This window comes from Sceloporus undulatus, chromosome 1, assembly GCF_019175285.1.
Source record: "Sceloporus undulatus isolate JIND9_A2432 ecotype Alabama chromosome 1, SceUnd_v1.1, whole genome shotgun sequence".
Lineage (NCBI taxonomy): Eukaryota > Metazoa > Chordata > Lepidosauria > Squamata > Phrynosomatidae > Sceloporus > Sceloporus undulatus.
Window position 1 is genome coordinate 319,850,926 of NC_056522.1, and position 19,689 is coordinate 319,870,614.

The following is a 19,689-nucleotide window of genomic DNA, read 5'->3' on the forward strand; positions in this document are numbered from 1 at the left end:
GCAGATGGATTGTGAAGCGGGGGTGTTCTGCCTCATTCCTGAAGTAGCAGTCCCAACACCTTATTTGCCCTCTTTGGGCAAGAGAATACTTCTTTTGTTTACTAAGCATGTGTTTAATAGTTATTCTGCATATTGTTCTGGTTACTGATTGTTTTCATAGGAGGACCCTTTACTGGGCACCCTTTGCATGATGATTCCACTTTAGCTGCCTAGTAATAATCCTATGGAATCCTGGGATTTAGTTTAGGGAGGGACATTTGGGATTGTCCACTAGAAAGTTCTAGCACCTTATAAAACAACAAATCCCAGGATTCCATAGGATATAGCCGTGGCAAGTAAAGTGGTATCAAAATACTATACAAGTAGATCCCGGTATCTGTGGGTCTAGTATCCACAGTTTCAGTTACCTGTGTCTGGGGGGAAAAGGTCTCTCTAAGCATCTGGAGGTCCTCCAGCATGAGATTATGGTCAGTTTCCAGTGGATAGCTCCAGATTCATAGAGACACCTTTTTTCCTCGAGACAGAGGTAAGTGAAACTGCAGTTACCAGATCCATGGACACTACCTGTCTAGTCATCTGGAGGTCCTCCAACGTGACTGTGTGGTCAGCTTCCTCTGGAAATATAGTGTTCAGCAAATCTTCATTTACTGCAGTAAGTCTGGGAGCATATCCCCGTGGATACCAAGGTTGTACTCTATTTGTGTAGTGCAGGGGTAGGCAACCTTTTGGAGCTGGGGGCCGGGTTGCTGTCCCTCAGACAACTGGGGGGCCGAAGCCAAAGAATAAATAATTAAATAATTAAAAAAATTAATTAAATAAATAAACTGGGACAAATGTAGGACAAAATTTTCAAATGGAGGACACTTTTAAAACAGCGGAGGACATGCACAAAATTTGCTGATTTTTAAAAAAATGTTAATAAAAATGCATGTTTCGGAGGCTTCTATAGACAATTGCCCCCCTTGCCTGCCGCTTGCCCCCCCTTGCCCACCTCCTCCTGATAGGCCAAAGGCTCCATGCCCTCACGTAAGAGGCCAAAGGCTCCGGCGGCAATCGGCGGCAGGACCGGCCTGGGGCTGGTCCCAAGGCCTTGCCGGGTCGCATCTGGCCCGCGGGCTGCAGGTTGCCTACCCCTGGTGTAGTGTGAAATGTCCCCTAGTAGAAAAGGCTAGCTGGCTATATATTGGTATGTCTACTGTAAGACTTAATCAATGTTTGAAAAGTTACTTTGTCAGATCATAGTTCCAAGAATTTTTACTGCCAGCATGATCACTCCTGAACTCAGTTTTCATCAGTGTTTAGAAAGGGTACTGCCTTTCTGGAGTTGTAGTCTGAAAAATATTTTTTCAAGGGGTCCACTGAAATATGAAAATCAAGAAAAACAAGCAATCTTGTAAAGCCCTTCCCTTGCTTTTTCTACTTAGGTCAGATAATTTAAAGATTCTACAAAGGAAGGCCGTGGGAAGAGGAGAAAGATGTTATCAAGGCCCAAGCCTGGTGAATCGGAAGCAGACCTGTTGAAGTTCCAGAATGAATTCCTGTCAGTGAAAGCTTCCCCAGCTGTGAAAATTGTCAAGAAAGCAGATAAAAGAAGAGGGGATTTGGAGAGCAGAGATGATGAGAGAGCCCCACTGCAGCATGACAGGGATGTGGTAATGTTGGATGGTAAGTGTGCTGATGGTTTAGTACATGCTGATAATTTAAGGGAACACCTTACCTAAACAGCAAGATCCTTTCTGCTTGCGGGTTACTATTTATATATTTGAAAGTATTTTGACCTTAACTCTGCCAACATGAGATGCCCTACAATGCCATCATTCAATTTAGTTGAGGCTATAGCCAATGGCATTTATATTAAGCCCCATACATATTGTGTGACACCACAGTAGTGTGACCCCTGGGCTACTGCTAGGCATCTTGGTTAACTTCAGCTGTTACCCTCACTTGGTGCAAGAGCTTAATCCTGCTCTCAAGGCAACATGTGCACCCTGAGTTTATGGTTTAGGAAGTAGGATTGTGTCTGTTGGCCCTGCTCTGACCACTGCACTTTTTCTGTGAAAGTAAGAATACAGTCAGAATTCCTGGTTGCATACACAGTTTGTATTCATTTTTTACTAAATAGGTGGTGATCAAGGTTGCGGCTATCAGACATGATCCCTCTTCTCCAGATTTCATAACTGATAGGCACAGGCAAATTCTGCCACTGCCAGTACATGGGGCCCTGAAGCTTGCTTTCTTGACCCCAATACATACAATCTAACTTCCTTACTTTCCTTTTTTCTGGCAATATGGTGATGTGCCCCTTCTGGACATCTCCAGAAGCAACAGTTCATCTTTTAAGTATGTCAGCCTCTCCCTCCCCCCTTAAAAAAAGTCAGTTTTTCCAAATAAAAAGAGATGTTACCCTTTAGGAGGGGGTGTTGTTTTGATTTGTTGCCTGTTGTGCAGTCCTTATAGCGCCCAACAGTTTTGAGGCATAGGATTGCTGCCATACCCATTGAAGTTTGTTACACCCCTGTTCTAGATTTTTAACAGATAAAAACCTGATATATCTTATATCCACCATAGAATTCATCCCACCTTCTTTTTGTAACCTCAGTTTAGCTATAAAAGCAACATGAGATGCTATGTATTTTAAAGCACAAGATTTGGTTTGTGCAAGCAGTTCATAATGAGAATTGGGAATTGCTCCAGAGTTTAGAAGGATGTCAAAATATCCATTACCTTTTCTTTCTTGAATCTGACAAAACCTTAGGTTGTTCTGGTATGAACAGTGTTTTATAGTTCACTAGCTTGAGCCTGGGTAGAAAACAGATGCTCAAAATTCAACGCAGGAAACCTGGTCCAGATAGGGGACCTCTGTTTGGGACAATGTGTTCTTATGGGAGTTAACCACTGCTATGGTCTCAGTGTGGTTTATGCTTTCCCATGCCAACAGTTTGCTTTTCTAAAAAGGCTTAATTGAAACACCAGAGGGGGCAAAAATTTAAAGCCTCCAGCTCTCCTGGGATACACACTACTATCCTGAACCAGGCAATTGTCCTTATTCTGAACAGGAAAAATAGGAAAGCAGCATATGATTTTCTTCCACTTTAGTTTACTTGTGTTCTGTTTACTTGTGTCTTCCTTTTTCAGCCATCTGGTATCTGTTGGCTTGTTCTCTGAACTCACCCCCTGAATTTAGCCCAGTTTCAGAAATTATTTGACATAGCTGTTACCTTTTAAATAATTCTAATAATTCTGTGTGTATCATTAATTTTGTTCACCTCCCACTAAGATGGTAGTACCTAAGTGGAGTGGAACATCTTTAGTTTTTTTACTATGTCCCTGGAGAAGGAAGAGCAACTGAGTTTACTAATACTGTGTATATTACTGTTTTTCATTGATTTCCCAGACTTTCCTGATGAACTCCCACCTCTGACACCGGGTCCTCCAAAGAAATCCAGATTCAAAAGTACCCATGTTCGTTTTGAGCAGGACCCTGGAGAGCATTTGGATCGTGCTGATCAACACATCACTGCAGTCTTCAACAAAATCATTGTATGTCTTGTTTGTAGGAACTATTGTTACAATGATGCAGTGTTGATTGAGGAGGTCTAAAGTTGGAGCTGTATGCAATTAAAATTAAAACTCTTCCAGAATAACCTTAAGGCTTAAAGTTGGGGTAGGAATTGTGTGGCCCTCTAGATTCTTTTGTAGAGCAACTGTCCACATTCTTCACCACTGGCCGTGCTAGTTAGGGCAGCTGGAATTTGCAATCCATCAACATCTGGAAGGCCTCATAGTTCCCACTCTTAGCCTAAACCCAGTTGTTAGTTCCAGTTAAAGTATACCCATTGAATGAATGGGAACTTGATAAGTTAATACTTAAATTTCATTGATTCAGTGTGTCTGCTTTTAATTGGGACTAACAAGTGGATTCAGATCAAATGTTGCAATTGCCAGAATCAGTATATTGTAATTTATAGAAGTTGTCAAATTTGCATATGTTTGCTCAGTTTTATTAAATTCATATGTTGCTAATCATAGGATGCGAGAAGAATGGAGCTTAGAAGTAACAAGTTTCACACATCTGTTCAGTTGGTTACTTTTTTGGGTAACACCTAAACAAAGTCACATTTCAGAAGGAATGCTTAATGCAAAATAGCGTAATTATTCATGGTTTGTAATTCTTTTTTGAAGTTACTTTAAAGGGCATTTTTAGAGGCACGTTTAAGGGAATTTTTCAAGATTTATGCCATTCTCTTGGCAATTCTGAGTTTTTTCCTCTTAAAAAAGAAACCACTAATAGAAAATGGATGAGCAGTTTAGCAAATAAGTGCTCCAGCACTGGAGTGAGTAACTACAGTAGCTTACTTTTCATTCTTGCAGTACATAACAGGAATAAATTAGTGGTAAAAAGTAATATTCAAGATTCAGGAGGAGTAGCTTCTAGATCTTAAAGCACCCTTTTGACTAATGAATATAAGGGATGCTGCCTCGTACTGAGAAAGATTAGTTCCTAGCTCAGTATTATTGGTGGTTTCTGATTTCTTGGCGTCCTAGCCCTGCTGCCTGAAAGATTTTTTAAGTAAAGGTGCTCAGTACTGAGCCTGAGACCTTTTTCATGTAGGAAAATGTTGGTATTTGTATTAAGCAGAGTGCAGCATGCCCTAGTACAGCAGGAGCATAAAACAGGATAAAAATAGCCAGGATACTCTGCTAAGGTTAAATAACAAAACTTACTTTTACCTGAAACATATAGGCAGACGGGGCAGCTTCTGGCAGCTCTGGGGGTGTGGTGTTTATATGACACGACCCCAGAGTGCCTGGAAGCCATCCTGGGGCATTGCAGAAGGAGCAGATCTTTTCCATTCCTTTTGGGACCGTGGCAGGAGACACCCTCAGAGCCGTGGCATGTGTTTGCAGCAGCCCCAAGGAGATTGGGCTAGGAGCAGCTTCATCTAAAATAGGAATTTAGGAAGTTATAAGAAAGTTACCTATACTTTTGTACAAGAGTCCCTAATGGTAACTTTTCCATGTGGGTGTGTCTGTGTGTCTGTGTCAGTGTCATTCTGAGGCAGATAAGCCTTGTGAATGAGATGCTACTCAGGCAAAGGGTTGCAAACACTAACACTAACTTTTTTTTAAAAAAGGGGGATGTAGGAAGTGACTTCTTCAAGCAGGAAGTAGAAAAGTTTGGACTGCACAGACCAAAGAACATAGAGAACAAACAAGACATGCATTTCAGAAAGTTCCCTCTGTACATCTGATTGTCAAAGAAACAAGCATCAATGCCTGTTTACTTCCAACATCACATGCATGTATTCTACCAGTGAGCTGTATACAGTCCCCTTGAACACATGTTTGCATAAGTAAATGTGTATCCTTCAGCTCTGAGTTACACACCTCATTTAAAACATACTTTGGTGGTTGTGGGGTGATGTGGTGTGAGGAAGAGCCATTGGTTGAGCAGAACATCAGTGGTGGATATGATCACTGCAAAAGCCTCTTGTGAAGCTTGGGGGCACTTTTGTGGTACTCATGGAAGACTCCATGCAGAAGAGGGAAGGAGACTTTTGTAGCACAAAGGAAAAAGTGTAAAGTTTTCTGCATAAAATATGGAATTGTTTGTACTGGTTGACTGGGGACTAGTGCCTGTTTCATTCTTACAGGTTGCCCCCGTTAGTCTAAAGTAAAGTAATAACTGGAGGGATGTGGGAATCTTTACAAGAGCTGTTATCTGACAGTTCAGAAGAGATTTGAAATTGGTCACTCAGTAAATCCAGACTGTTTCTACTGGGTCAAACTAGTTTGAGTATTTCACTTAAGTGAAATGAATGTTCAGACAGTGTGGTCTCTTTGATTTGTGGCAGGAACATGATACAAGCAGTGCCAAGGTGACCATGCCAGTGTTTACAGGAGGTCCTTTTCCAAGAGTTTTTCACAGGTCTGAAATAAAAACAGAGGTAAGAAAAAAAAGTAGCTTTATATTGATCAGTTGGCTTTTGGCTTTATTTTATTTTCTATTTTCTTAGCTTGCTGTTGGATTTTAGCATATTCTTTTGTTTTGCTTGTAAGCCAATTTGGTTGCTGTGGTAGTTAATAAAATTTTTATGTTTGAAAAGTTTTAAAATGAAGTTCTCAACTTGGGATCCATAAACCTTTGCCAAGGTGTGTGTGCACTGTCAATTTTTCTTTCGTTTTCTTCTTGTTATTTGAATTTTTCCTGTCATAAATACTGAGAAAAAAATCCAGCCTTTTCATGTCTTTTATTGTAAGTTTTTTTTGTTCTAGATTCGTCTATGTGATTGATATCAATTTCCAATGCAAGAAGATAAATTGTACACAAAATTCTGTGTTTATATATTTATGTTTATTTATCTGGCAACTTAGTTCCATAGCTTTCATTATATTCATAGAGGGGCCTCTTTAACAAATTGAGCAGAAATGTGGGGCCTCCCATACCAAGTGGATCCAACAACTAAAGGAAAAACCAGAATCTGTTGTGGGTTTACCAGGAAAGTGGGAGTAATGCTAGGATTTTGTTGGGCTTTGGTAGGCCATGGATCACTCAGGCTACATCTGCACTGCAGAAATAATTCAATTTAACACCACTTTAACTGCTATGCCTCAGTGCTGTGGAATTCTGGGAACTGTAGTTTTGTGAATATAATAATAATAATAATAATAATAATAATAGTAATAATAATAATAAATATTTATATCCCGCCTCTTCCGTTTGAGGATCAAGGCGGTTAACAGCAAAGTTTATATAATATACAACTATTTAGCCTTCTATATCAGAGAGCTGTGATAGCCCCGACAAACTACAGTTCCCATAATTCCATAGAATTGAACAGTGGCAGTTTAAAGTGATGTCAAACTGGGTGGCTTCTGTAGTGCAGATGCAACCTAAGGTTATATATCTGCATATATGAGGATCTGGGCTTTCACAGAGCACTCAAAGTTTTACCCTTCCCAATACAGCTAGATCTTGGGATTACATACTGTATACTAATGTGTTTTGAGGATTACATATACCAATAGGGCTTTAAATTTAGTCCAAACACCTCCCCCCACCCCCCTGTGCCTTCATCCTAATCACCCAACTTCTCTGCCATATTTGTGCAGATTTTTCTTTCCCTTCTCCTAGAAGTTAGTAAAGAGAGTTTTTGATGTCCATGTGTATATATGCCTGCAACCTCCAACTTAGCATCACATGCAGCCCTTGGGGCAGAAAGGGATGTACCTCCTGATATACAGGGCTGGGGTGTGCTTCTGAGTAGACATTTTATAATATTGCTCTATGCTATGGAATATATATATACATGTATTTAAAACTGGTAATCAAACTAGTGCCATTCACTTTGAAACTTTGATTTTCTAAAAACAACAACAACAACAACTAAACACGGGAAAAAAAACAATTTAACACATTTCATCAGTAATCAAACCTCCCTTGATAATACACTTTCAGCTTCATGCTTGCTTTCTAGCTATGCTCAGTTTAAATCTATTGTCATTTTGTCTTGATCTTTCACAGTACTAATACTGACACTTGATACTGATGGGGCTTGATTATTTTTTATGTGACCATACATGAAGAAGTGTTTCATATTTCCTCCCTCCAGTCCATCTGCCTTGGTCTAGGCCTCGGAGGTAGAGAAGAACTGCTGAACCCGATCCCCTTCCCTCCCACCACTCCATTCTCCTTTTGTGTCGTGTCTTTTTAGATTGTAAGCCTGAGGGCAGGGAACTGTCTAATCAAATAGATTGTATGTACAGCGCTGTGTAAATTTACAGCGCTTTATAAATAAAGGTTAATAATAATAATAATAATAATAATAATAATAATAATAATAATAATAATTCCAGATTTGTTTAACAAAAACATTCTAATTATTTTTTTCTATTGGCAGTGAATTGTATCTTTGTATTATCAATCTGTAAGGCAGACTTCCCTGACCTACTAACCATCAGATATGTAAGACTATAACTCTTATTATTCCCAGATGTCATAACTTTCTGGAGAGTATGTGTTTCCATTTAACATATCTGGAGATAGCAAGTTTGGGGAAGGCTTTCATAAAAGTATCTTAATCTAAAATTTTAATGGATTCTATTCCAGTCTTTTAGGATTGTCTACAGCTTTATCCACACTTGCACTGAAACGTTAGGATCAAACAGATAGAAATATTTCTGATTAATATGGGGCCAGTACATAGTCTTTTACAAATGTTTTAGAGAACATTGACATTACCTTGGTTTCTTCCTCAGTCATGAGTCTGAACTTCATTCTTGGCATGTCATAAATATTTTCCCCAGTGATGTGCTGTGGTTTAAATTTCCTGGATTTTTGGCCTTACTCTAAGTTTTTACCTGAGAAACTAGAGTTGGAATTGGCATTTAAGGCCTGCTTAGATATTGCTTCCTTAAGCATAGTTACTGGAGCATTAGCAAGTAAGGGCTCAGGAGGAAAAACTGAAAGAAGGAGAGAATAAGCTAGAGATTGTTTTCTTAGAGGAAGAGTCTGAAGCATCTGAAGAGCTTTTCACATTGATGGTTCAAAAAGTGTCTTTCCAGTGCATTGTAAAGTTTCTGCTATGAATATGACCATATAAAATATTGCTTTATGTCATTTTAAGTATTGATAGTGACACTTTTGTGTTTCTTCCCCCCTTCCCTTGGCCAAAGTCATGGGACAAGAAACATGGGACAGGGAGCATTTTCTTCAGGGATAAGCAGGTGTTTCCATGCCAGATCAGTTGTTTTGACCCTAAGGTATCCCAAAAACTTCTCCATATAGGAGAGCTAATTGCATGCAACCCTGGGTGCAGGAACACACACACACACACACACACTTTCACTTTCTCATTCACCCCCTCCTACTGTTCTTCATGGCTTTCTGCATCCTTAGCCTGAAGGTGAATTTGTTATCTTTCCATGGCTTACTTATCAATAGTCAATAAGTCTGTGGCAGAGCCTGAATGTAAATGCCATACAAATTGAAAAAGTCATTGGTTGAGCGTCATTAATCCAATTTATTACTGTGAAATTCTTGCACCATTGTGGTCTCTGATACGTCAGAAATGGCCTTTCTGAAACAGTGAAGTCTGTTTATCCTCTGAAATGAAAAACATTCAGATAAGCAGACTCTTGGATTAATCACAGAGAGTGAGTTCTTGTGTGCACTGGAGTGGAACAAACTCCAGAATTTACCTATAACTGGATGTTTGTGTCTCCAGCTTGTCAAGAAGCGTATAAAATTTTCCCTTCTATTTTAGCATATACAGTGGTGCCTCGGGTTACGAAAGTAATTCGTTCCGCGGCCGCTTTCGTAACCCGAAAAGCCTTCGTAAGCCGAAATGCCATAGGCGCTAATGGGGAAAAGCCGCGATTCCGTGCGAAAAAGCCGAAAAAAGCACCAAAAGTTTTTTCGTAACCCGAAAAAACATTCGTAACCCGGAACAATAATTCCCTATGGGATTTTTTCGTATCCCGAAAATTTCGTAACCTGGGTATTTCGTATCCCGAGGTACCACTGTAGTGGCAAAATGATGAATTCTGTTGTGTGTAGGAGAGAGCAAAGAAGTGCTGGAACTTTTCCCCACTCCCTTTTAAAACTGACTATGCCAAAGCTTGGTGTCAAGGATACAATTCTGGGTTTGATCTTCATAGCAACTTAAAGTCTTATTTAATTTGTTTGGGAATTTGGTTTCAACTAGAGGTTTGCAAACTGAAATGCCAGCCACTTTGTGTAAAGCAGCAGCCTAGTCCTGTTCGAAGAGTGATGCTACATTGACATAAGTGGAATTGAATGAAAAGGTCATTGAGTAAATTTACAGATTCACGGGCCCGGTACAGATGGGCCTTTGCTTTGCCCTTGTCACATGCGAGGGTTGCCTGGTGGGTGGAGCGCCCACACGCCCCGCAACCTTGCATGTGATGAGGGCGCCGCAGCTGAGGTGTGCCCACCAGATGGGACATGTAACGGTGACATCGCACCTGCGCTGCTTCCAGATGGAGCGCAGCAGCTGCGATGTCACTGTGCTGGCTCTGGCACTTTGCAGCATTGCAGTGCTGCCGCAAAAAGGAGCTGCTTCTGGGCGCTCCTTTTTTGCTGCACAGCAAAGAGGCACAGGGGAGGTGCCTCTTCCTGGAGGTCTTACCCTGCCAAAGACATCTTTACAGAGAGAGGGATAGAGGGAAGCTGCAATCAGGAGCATACATAAGAACAAAGATGTGAAAGGTGTTCTGGCCCAGGAACCAAATTCTGATTTGAGAAGGGTTGGGATGGGGGCTGTGTTTCAATAGAAAATTGGATGGAGTCAAAGTGAGGCAGGCAGGCAGGTAGGAAGATAGATGAAATTCCTACCAGTTTGGTTATTTTCCCATTCAGCAAAGAAAGCACAGCTCAGTTATGTGCATGTATCAGCCTTTATACCTTCAAAGTGCATTTCACTTCTCTTCAGGATATTTAAGATTTGAAATATCTTTAAGTACTTTTTTGTATTAGATAGGAACTAAGAGTAGAAGGCGCATGGGTGAGGGGACCACATGGGGTGCACTCAGCTCATGTTCTGGAGGTTTCTCTTTCCTGTAAGCCTCATTGTGTGGCGTGGGATTTGTGTGTGCCTTCAAGTCGCCTGTGGACTTAATTTCAAGTGAATAGGCACAGGATTGCACGAGAGCATATTCAGAGACATGGGACCTTATCACATGGGACCAATCCAGTTATAATCCCATCATTAACCCACAATAATGGAATCATAACAGATCCTTTCACACTATAGCTCAATAACGATATATTCATGGGTTAAAAACGGGAGAATCACATTGTTTAGTTACCTACCTGATGAGGATAAAGCATTAGCCTCTTGTGCTCGAGATAGCTTGCGGATGAAGCTAAGGCGCCCCCGGACCATTTTCGTGAGCGTTTCAGCACATCCAATTGTATATATGAACATACAAACACACACACAGAGAAATGCGCGCACACACACACACACATACATATATACTATACAATCTAACAAACAGGATCTGCAGTGTAAAATAGGTTTTAGCACATTTATTTTAGCGAAGACTTTTGCATTAAATGTTAAACAGCAGTTTAAACACAGGTACATCTTTCCCACTGGAGGAGGAATTGGACTATCGCCTCCTTTTCCAGGCTACTACAGAAAAGGCTAACATTTTAACAATTCTGAAGGATTAGAAATGTCAGTAGGTTAGTGGCACATCGGAGCAAGTGGGGTTAAAAACTAATCCCTGCAATAGCGCTAACGAGGTGTTATTGAATTTCGCACCTGCGGTAATAATGCTCCACTCACGCTTTTGGGAGGTTAATAATGGGAGAAAGTGTTATTATCAACCTATGGCAACATGACACTTTATTGATGGGATAAGGATGGGATCTGTGTGACATCGTGTGAAAATCTTCATCTCAGTCACACAATCCTGATGGGAAAAAGATGGGATAAGGATACTTTCCCCCCTTGTCTGAGCTGAACATATGAAAACATCTGGACAGCACTTTTTGACTCAGTTGATGAACTGGCAGCAGCATTGATTATTCTAAGTTAAGAAAAGTGAGACCTGCAGTGTAGGATGTAACTGTTCATGGTGTCAGCTATCAGTGACCTTTTCTAGGATATTCCATTCCCTCTCCCTCTCCAAAAGCCATTCACTTTTCCATTACAGATTGAGTCTCCCTTATCCAAAATACTTGTGACCAGTGTTTTGGATTTGGATTTGTGTTGTGTTCTGTTCTGTTCTGTTTTTTTTTTGGTTTGGAATATTTGCTTATACAAATTGAGCTATCTTAGAGGTGGGACTCAAATCTTAATATAAAATTCATTTATGTTTTGTAGACACCTTATACAAGAATCAGTGTGGTGTAGTAAATTGAGCATTGAACTACGAGCCTGGATATCAGAGTTTGATTCTCCACTCAGTCATGGAAACCCATTGGGTGACCTTGGTCAAGTCACACACACTCAGCCCCATAAAACCCCATAACACCATAAAACCTCAGGGTCACCATAAGTCAGAAACGAAGGCACTCAACAAGAATATACTTTATATACATAGCCTGAAGATAATTTTATACATAATATCGTTAATAATTTTGCTCATGAGGCTAAGTTTCTGAGCCATCAGAAAGCAAAGGTGTTGCTGTCTCAGCCACCCATGTGGACGATTTTGAACATTTCATATTTCAGAATTCTAGCTAAGGGATAGTCAAGCTGAACCACTAATCATGCTTATTGAGCTGTTTAGTGATTTATATCCTCCTTAAGGCATGCTTCTCTAATTCTTCTCTGAGTTCCTCCACCTCTGCCAATTGTTTGGGTTTTCCCAAGTTTGGTGTTAGTCCTCTTTTGTGAATAGATTTTGTTCTTTTATGTGTTCATTCATTCATTCATTCATTCTTTATTTATTTATTTATTTATCTCTCTGTTTTATCTCACCTAAATTGGACTGAAGGCAGCTCCCAGTAAAATTGCAACATTTTTTTTTGTATGTTGTGTGCTTCTTGTAGCCATCCCCATTTAACAACCTAGCTGCAGCTTTTGGGGCCAACTGAACTTGAATTAAAGAGCCTGGGAGCAGCCATTAAGAAAGACCTCTGTTGCATCTTCATCAGACTGTAAGGCTTAAATAACGAGCTCTTGGACATTACTCTCTCTCTCTTTGTATATAATATGTGAATCTGGAAGGACAGAGGAGTGTTTACATACTTTCTTGACTTTATGCAGATAAAATCAGCACCTGGAAGAAAAAGTATCTTTGCCCAAAAGATAGCTGCAAAGAGGGCAGCGGAAGTGGCTCATACTTCTGTCACTGCTTACACTGAGGAAGTTGAACAGAAAAACACAGGAGGAGCTCTTCCAGAGAGTGCCCTGCACCCTCAGTCCTTGAAGGACCAGTGCCATGGAGATGAAGAAGGTGAATATTCAGATCTGTAGAGCATAAATCCTTCAGTTCCCATGGGGTCCTGGAAGCCTTGGAAATGTTTGATGGGAGGTGAACATAAGGAAACAAATATCTCTTAAAACAAAAAAGCTTGTCCCAATGTCTTCTGACAGTTAGTGTAATCCTATACATATGTATTGAACTGAGGGTGCTGACCTCTGAGTATGAGTGCATGGATTCTAAATCAATCCCAGAAAGGGTTTATAACTTTCTGGATTACATTAGTTAGAAGTGGGCTGGGCAGGTTTTTTTTCTTAGACTGCAGGCTGCTGAATATTATAGCAGTTGTTCCATACTTTAAGATCTACTGTCGTGGAGCATTGGTGTTTGTGTACTCTCATCTAAATTCCTTTGTTGCTTGACCTCTTCTGACACCCAAGATTTTGCACTCTTTTTGTTCAGTGAAAATCTTCTTTCAAAAGTGGAGCCGTGGCAAATGTAACAGATAGTGTTTCCAATCCCACAGTTTCAGTATTAGTTACAAATACAAGTTGCCAGACTAGGTTTTCTTGCATTAATTGTATTAATAGTTCTTGCATTTTTCCTCGCTGCCAATCACTCCTGTTGGTCTTTGGAATGTTGTTTTGAATGTAAGAAAGAAATAGTTTCACATATGGAAATTTTATTACTCATAAGTTGGACCAATATAGAGGAAAATGTACGTACTCGTGAAGGCGTCTCTAGTGCAAATTGATGAAAATAAATGGAAGTAAAAGATATATTCCAGATATGTAACACTGAGTGCTCTGTCAGATTGCTATGTAGAAACCTGCTAATGAGCCAAAGTATCTGTATGTTTGTGGTCTTTGTGAAGACAAAGTTCAGCAGATAACAAAATGCCTGTCATGTGACCCAATCGTACACATGACTTCCAATCATTGTAATGTGTTTACCATTTATTTGTTCATTGATTGTAAGGTGCAAGTGGAAAATGGTTGTTCATTTTCAGACTAGCACCTTTTCTTTTTTGTTGCACATATACTTTACCTTCAGACACATAAACACAGTGCATAAATTTGTCGTCCCTACAGTACTGTTGTCCCAAGTATTGATGGTTCTTTGTTTAAGACAAATGGATACGCTGGAATATGTTGTCCATTGAGATTTATTTATGAAACCTGCTGACGTTGTTCTTATTTTCTAGATAAGTCTCTTGGTAGCTTATGCAGTGGGTGTTCTCGCATTGTCACTGGTGAGGGTCTTGGAAGCCTGGCTGGTGAGCAAGAAGCACAAAATATCCACAAGGAGAACTTGGAGAGGCTACATTCTATGTCCAAAGAACAAATCCTGGAGGAGCAAAAAAAATTGCTGGCTCAGCTAGGTACTGACTTCTTGCTGACTTCTCGTGTATGTGGCACATGTTGGTGAACTGCAAATATATTTATGTGTTTTTCATTCATTTATTTATGTGGGGTGTTTTTAGGCTTCTCCACTTTTTAAAGACTGAGAAAGTTCCTAACCATTAATTTTTAAAAAAAATTGTAAGGTAGATTCTGCAGAAGAGAAGACTGTCCAAAGCACTCAGAGATTTCTCATGTTCTCAAAAGCACAGAACTTATTCCCATGGTTGGAGATTTGATTCTGAAATGTTGTGTTGTAGAGGAGCCATATCCCAGAGGCAGAGTATATGCTGTACATCAAGAAGGTTCAGGATTCAGTCCTCATTCACTCATTCATTAATTCATTCAATTTATATCCTGCCTTTCTCTTGCCAATGGACCAAAGGTAGTTTGTTCAATTTTAAATGCAAATTTAGCTTTAAAAATGCATTAAAAAGTTTTTAAAAACCAATTAAACATCAGTTCTGCAGTTTCCTTTATTAGAGGTTTTTAAATAGAGGCTGGATGGTCATCTGTTGGGAATGCTCTGATTGCGTACTCCTGAGTGGCAGGGGATTGGAGTGGATGGTCTTTGTGGTCTTTTCCAACTCTGGGATTCTATGAAAAACAGTTTTGAAATACATTTAGAGCATAATTAAAAACATTCAAAGTAAAAACAGAATACACCACTTGAACATTATTCTGCCATATGATTAAAACCAGTCAAAGTCCTGCTAAATAAAAAATCTTAACCCACTAGTGAAAAGAGAGCAGGGAGGGGGCTAATTAGATCTCCTGTGAGAGGAAATTCCACAGTCTGGGAGCAGCCACTAAGAAGGCTATCTTTTGTGACTTCAACACTTGTAAAGGTGATGGGATGAGACAAAGGGCCTATACCAGGGGTAGGCAACCCTTTTGAGCCGGGGGCCGGGTTGCTGTCCCTCAGACAACTGGGGGGCCGAAGCCAAAAAATAAATAATTAAATATTTTTAAAAAATTAAATAAATAAATAAGCCAGGACAAATGTAGGACAAAATTTTCAAATGGAGGGCACTTTTTAAATAAAAAATGGAGGACACGCAAAATTTTTTGCTGATTTTTTAAAAAATGTTAAGCTAAATGCATGTTTCTGAGGCTTCTATAGACAATTGCCCCACCATGACCCTCGCGCGAGACGCCAAAGGCCCCGGCGGCAATCGGTGGCAGGACCGGCCTGGGGCCGGTCCCAAGGCCTCGCCAGGCCGCATCCGGCCTGTGGGCCGCAGGTTGCCTACCCCTGGCCTATACAGACAGGCGGCTCCATGCTGTCTGTTTTTGCCACAGAAGGAGACCACAGCAACCACACATTGTTGCCTCTGGAGGGAGCAAAAAGAACATACTTCTGGATGGGTCCTTTTTTGTGTCCCGGCAGCGGCGCCATAGGCATGCTCGTGCACCATGACGATGCCCCATGTGCATAGTGCCGTTTGGGCACTGCGCCACACAGATGTTACCGGGGCACGCGCTGTGTGGATAGGCATGAGCCATAATGGCGGCAGAACTAGGAATTGGAGCGTGTGAATGCTCAGCCCTAGCTTAGCCCAAGTACGTGTGCAGGCTGGCAAAAAGTGCTGGACTGTATTGCCCCACAGTCTTCTTCTCAAGATCGTAGAACTCAGGCCAGCTCATATAGGGAGATATGGTGTTTTAGATAGTCTGGACCCAAGCTGTGTAGGGATTTAAAGGTCATAACCTCCATTTTGAATTCTGCTTAGAAATCGACTGGTAGCCAGTGAAGCTGTTTAAACATGGGAGCTCTGTGATCCCTGTAACCAGTCACAGTCAGCATCCTGAGTGTAGCAATTTGGACCTGCTATAGCATCCAAACAGTTTCCAAAGGCAGCCCTACTTAGAGTGTGCTACAGCAATCCAAATGGGATGTAGTTAAAGCATATGTCATTGTCACCAGGAATGGGTGCAGCTGGTGCACTAGTTTTTTAAATATGCAAATGCACTCTTGGTTTCCATTGAAACCTGGACATCTTCAGGTAAGGCTTGAAAAGAATCCTGACCTGAAATCCTGGAGAGACACTATTGATAAGTGTCGAAAATACTACTAGACCAATGGTCTAACTCATTGTAAGATAGCTTCTTGTGATTCTGATATTTTCATATCAGACCATGAATGACCCAGTTAGTCTCATAGCCTTGGAACTCAAGTGTGCCCAAGGTATTGATATTGATTTATTTGGCAGATTACTTGTCAAACACGAATGTGGTCCCATTTCTTTTATTTGCAATGAGAAAATTACACTCCAATCCAAAGGCCAGTTAGATAGGCCTTTGATAGAAATATGATCCTCAGTACATTTGATAACAAGATTCATAACATAAAACATGGACAAAGCATCACAGAGGACTGTTAATGCTTTTTGTATTTGTTTCATGTTTTTATTATCAGATCCCAGTTTAATGGCTTTCTTAAAGTCACGACATGGTACTTCTACAACTGAAGGAAGAGATGAAAAATTGGAACATGAAAAGCCAAGCAAGTTTATGCATTCAGAAACACCGCCTGCACCCCAGGAGCAAGGAAAATCTCACTTATCTCAGAACTCAGTCATTGAAGAAGAATCAGGCATTGAAAAGTCTCAAAGGACTGAAGTCTCCACAAGAATTGATGTCACAGGTAATATCCATGAAGTGTGTAGCTATCTATTGATGTGGTAAATTGCCAATTTAAATCCAGTTGTTAGTCCCAACTAAAAAGGGGAATAACAGACTAACGCAAAGAGCAGTCTATAGTGACATCGGCTACTCTGCGACCCTCTTTCCTCTCTCGATCCTTACCTCCCTTGAGAGGATCAGGAAGACAGAGAAACATTAGGTCCCCCTCAAGCCCACAAGTTAACCCCCTTTTCTGGAGTAGAGACCCTGAATCCAAGGATCCGGCTTGCCACTAATAGAAGAATAGGGAGCCAAACCGCCCCTATTCCAAACGTCTGATTCCCTACTTGGGTCCACACCTTGGAGTACAGAGAGAGCGGAGGCGTTTTTGTGGCCTCCGGCCGCTCCCCTCACCTGCGCAGCAGCTGGTCGCCAGATGGGAGGGGGTTGGAGGCGATGGTTGGGCCTCCGTCGCTCCTTCCTCTCTCTTCCATGCCACCGCACAGCCGAAAGGGGAAAGTAAGGGAGGCGTTTTTATGGCCCCCGGCCACTCCTCTCTCACCCATGCAGCAGCCGGTCGCCAGATGGGAGGGGGTTGGAGGCGATGGTTGGGCCTCCGGCGCTCCTTCCTCTCCCCTCCACACCGCCGTGCAGCCTGGATTCAGTGAGTTTAATTTGCAGTTGGATTTAGGCTTTCAAGCAGAGCTGCAAGGGGAGTGGATTGCATTCATGCTTAATTTGTCAGAATGTTCATTGCCCAGTTTTAGTGGCCATAAAATCTCAGTTCATGTTTATAACCCATGTGGTGCAGTTGCAGTTTTTGTTTGTTTGTTTGAAGCATTTTGAAGATTATGTCTGTCTTGATAATATAAAGCAGTAATCTAGGACTTCAGAAGAACCGCTGGAATGTCATGGAGGATGTCTCATTGCTTTCTCTGCCACTCCCCTTCCCTGTCTGTGCCAGCCAGTAAATGGCCATGTTTGGTGCAGGGGAGGAAATGTTGCAGTAGGTAAAAGGTGGAGTTTTTTGGAGTCGGTGGAGACACGGGCTAGTTCCTCTTGATGGAACTTTATGCTACATTTCCCTGATCCAAGATCTTGGGCTGTATTTTATGATCTGGCCTCTTAAAGGGAGAAGGACTGTTTCAGAGGAAAAAATAGCCATTTACAGTTGCAATTGCTGATAGAGTAAATTTGAATGGCACCTTCACTTCTTGGCTGGTCGTGTGTCCTTTGGGAACAATCAATGTGTTTGCTGATTCACTCATAACATTACTGTGCCAAACGAGAATATAACCCACAATTTTTAAATATGCGCACGTTTAGGGGACATTTTTATTTTTTGCAGCTGTCCCTTTTGGCATTAGTGTTTCAAGTCTGAGAGACTACAACAGAGCTCATCAAGAAATTTATTTATTTATTTGTGCTTTAAAATACAAAAAGATAGTAATGTCCAAGCAAGCATATATTAAAATCATAATTAAATCACTTAACATAAAACCATCAAAACACAGCGCAAAACCAGAATAAGATTAATGTTAAAAGGCATTGTCAGTTCAGAGAGTGTGAGAAATCATGCCAGGAAATAAAAAAGCACCAAAACCATTCATTGAGAAACCTGGGGAAATTAAAATAATCTTTATTTGGCATCAGAAAGATCAGAGCATAGTAATCAAGCAAGCTTCCCTTGGGAGGGCATTTCCTTATCTGGATTCCAGCATTAAAAAAAGCTTTCTCTTTAATAATCACCTGGCTCACCTCCTTTGTTACAGGGCACCTGGAAAAGGACCTCTGAAGAAGAGCTTAAGGACTGTGTGTGTGTGTGTGTGTGTGTGTGCATGTGCGAGAGAGAGAGAGAGAGAGAGAGAGATGTATATGTGTATGTATGTATGTAGCAGGAAGTAATCCTGGCTCCAAACCATTTTGAATTGGGCTTTTGGAACTTTTCTTTTATTGCTGTATTTCTGGGCTTAGCTTTATCTCTCATTAACAGAAGCAGTGTGTTTGAAGTTAATAGAAATCTGTAAAGCACAGGCTTCTCAGGAGCAATCTAACTCTTTTCTGCATGCAAGTGTAGAGGACTGGACTTGTGAAATGGGTAACAGCATAGGAAACTGGGCTTCACTGTAGGCAAGTGTATATGAGGTGGTGGTGGTTTGAAATGTACTGGCAGTTACTCATGTAGCTGTCAGTGGCAATAGATGTTTGTGCCTTTAAACCCCAAGGTGAAGATAGTGAATGTGTTAGAAAACAGATTGGTGACTGGACCTGGAGAAATGACTTACATAACTGGCTCTCAGTTATGGTTTCTGCAATTGCTAAGGCAGAATTTAGGATGCTGTGGCAGAATGAAGTTGGCTGGCAAACTATGGTGCTCCTCTCACTCCAAACAGGCTATGAACATCAGAGCATTTGGAGCTGCTTAAAGTTAACAAGACAGGTGAAGCTTGTAGGAAATAAGAATCGTGTGCATTTAAATGATGTGTTCCTCAACCTGGATCTAGATTTAAAAGGTATGCAGTATGAGGTATCAGCTAATCAGCAGACCTTCACTTTTCTCCAAATTATATAAAGAGAGGCTTTCAGGTTTGTGAGAGTGAAACATGAGTGAAACACTTGCAGGACTCTTTCAATGGTCCAAAATGTTGGGGTTTTTTGCGGGGGGGGGGGGGGGTATTTTTTTTTTTTTTTTTGCCCTGAAATGTTCTCTTGGGGGCCTAGGCACATTTTCACCATTTCCTAATCCCTAGGCCCATTTAAGACA

General features: G+C 40.9%; 1 protein-coding gene across 1 annotated transcript in view; it reads left to right on the top strand.

Annotated features, from left to right (window-relative positions):
- RPAP1 (RNA polymerase II associated protein 1) overlaps positions 1–19,689 on the top strand; it is a 77,792-nt gene that overhangs the window by 7,437 nt on the left and 50,666 nt on the right. Inside the window, 6 exon segments of the mRNA XM_042466780.1 lie at positions 1,425–1,665; positions 3,395–3,540; positions 5,856–5,948; positions 12,744–12,933; positions 14,105–14,281; positions 16,720–16,947. Of these exon segments, the coding sequence (XP_042322714.1) occupies positions 1,476–1,665; positions 3,395–3,540; positions 5,856–5,948; positions 12,744–12,933; positions 14,105–14,281; positions 16,720–16,947 (1,024 nt within the window). The 5' untranslated portion in view covers positions 1,425–1,475.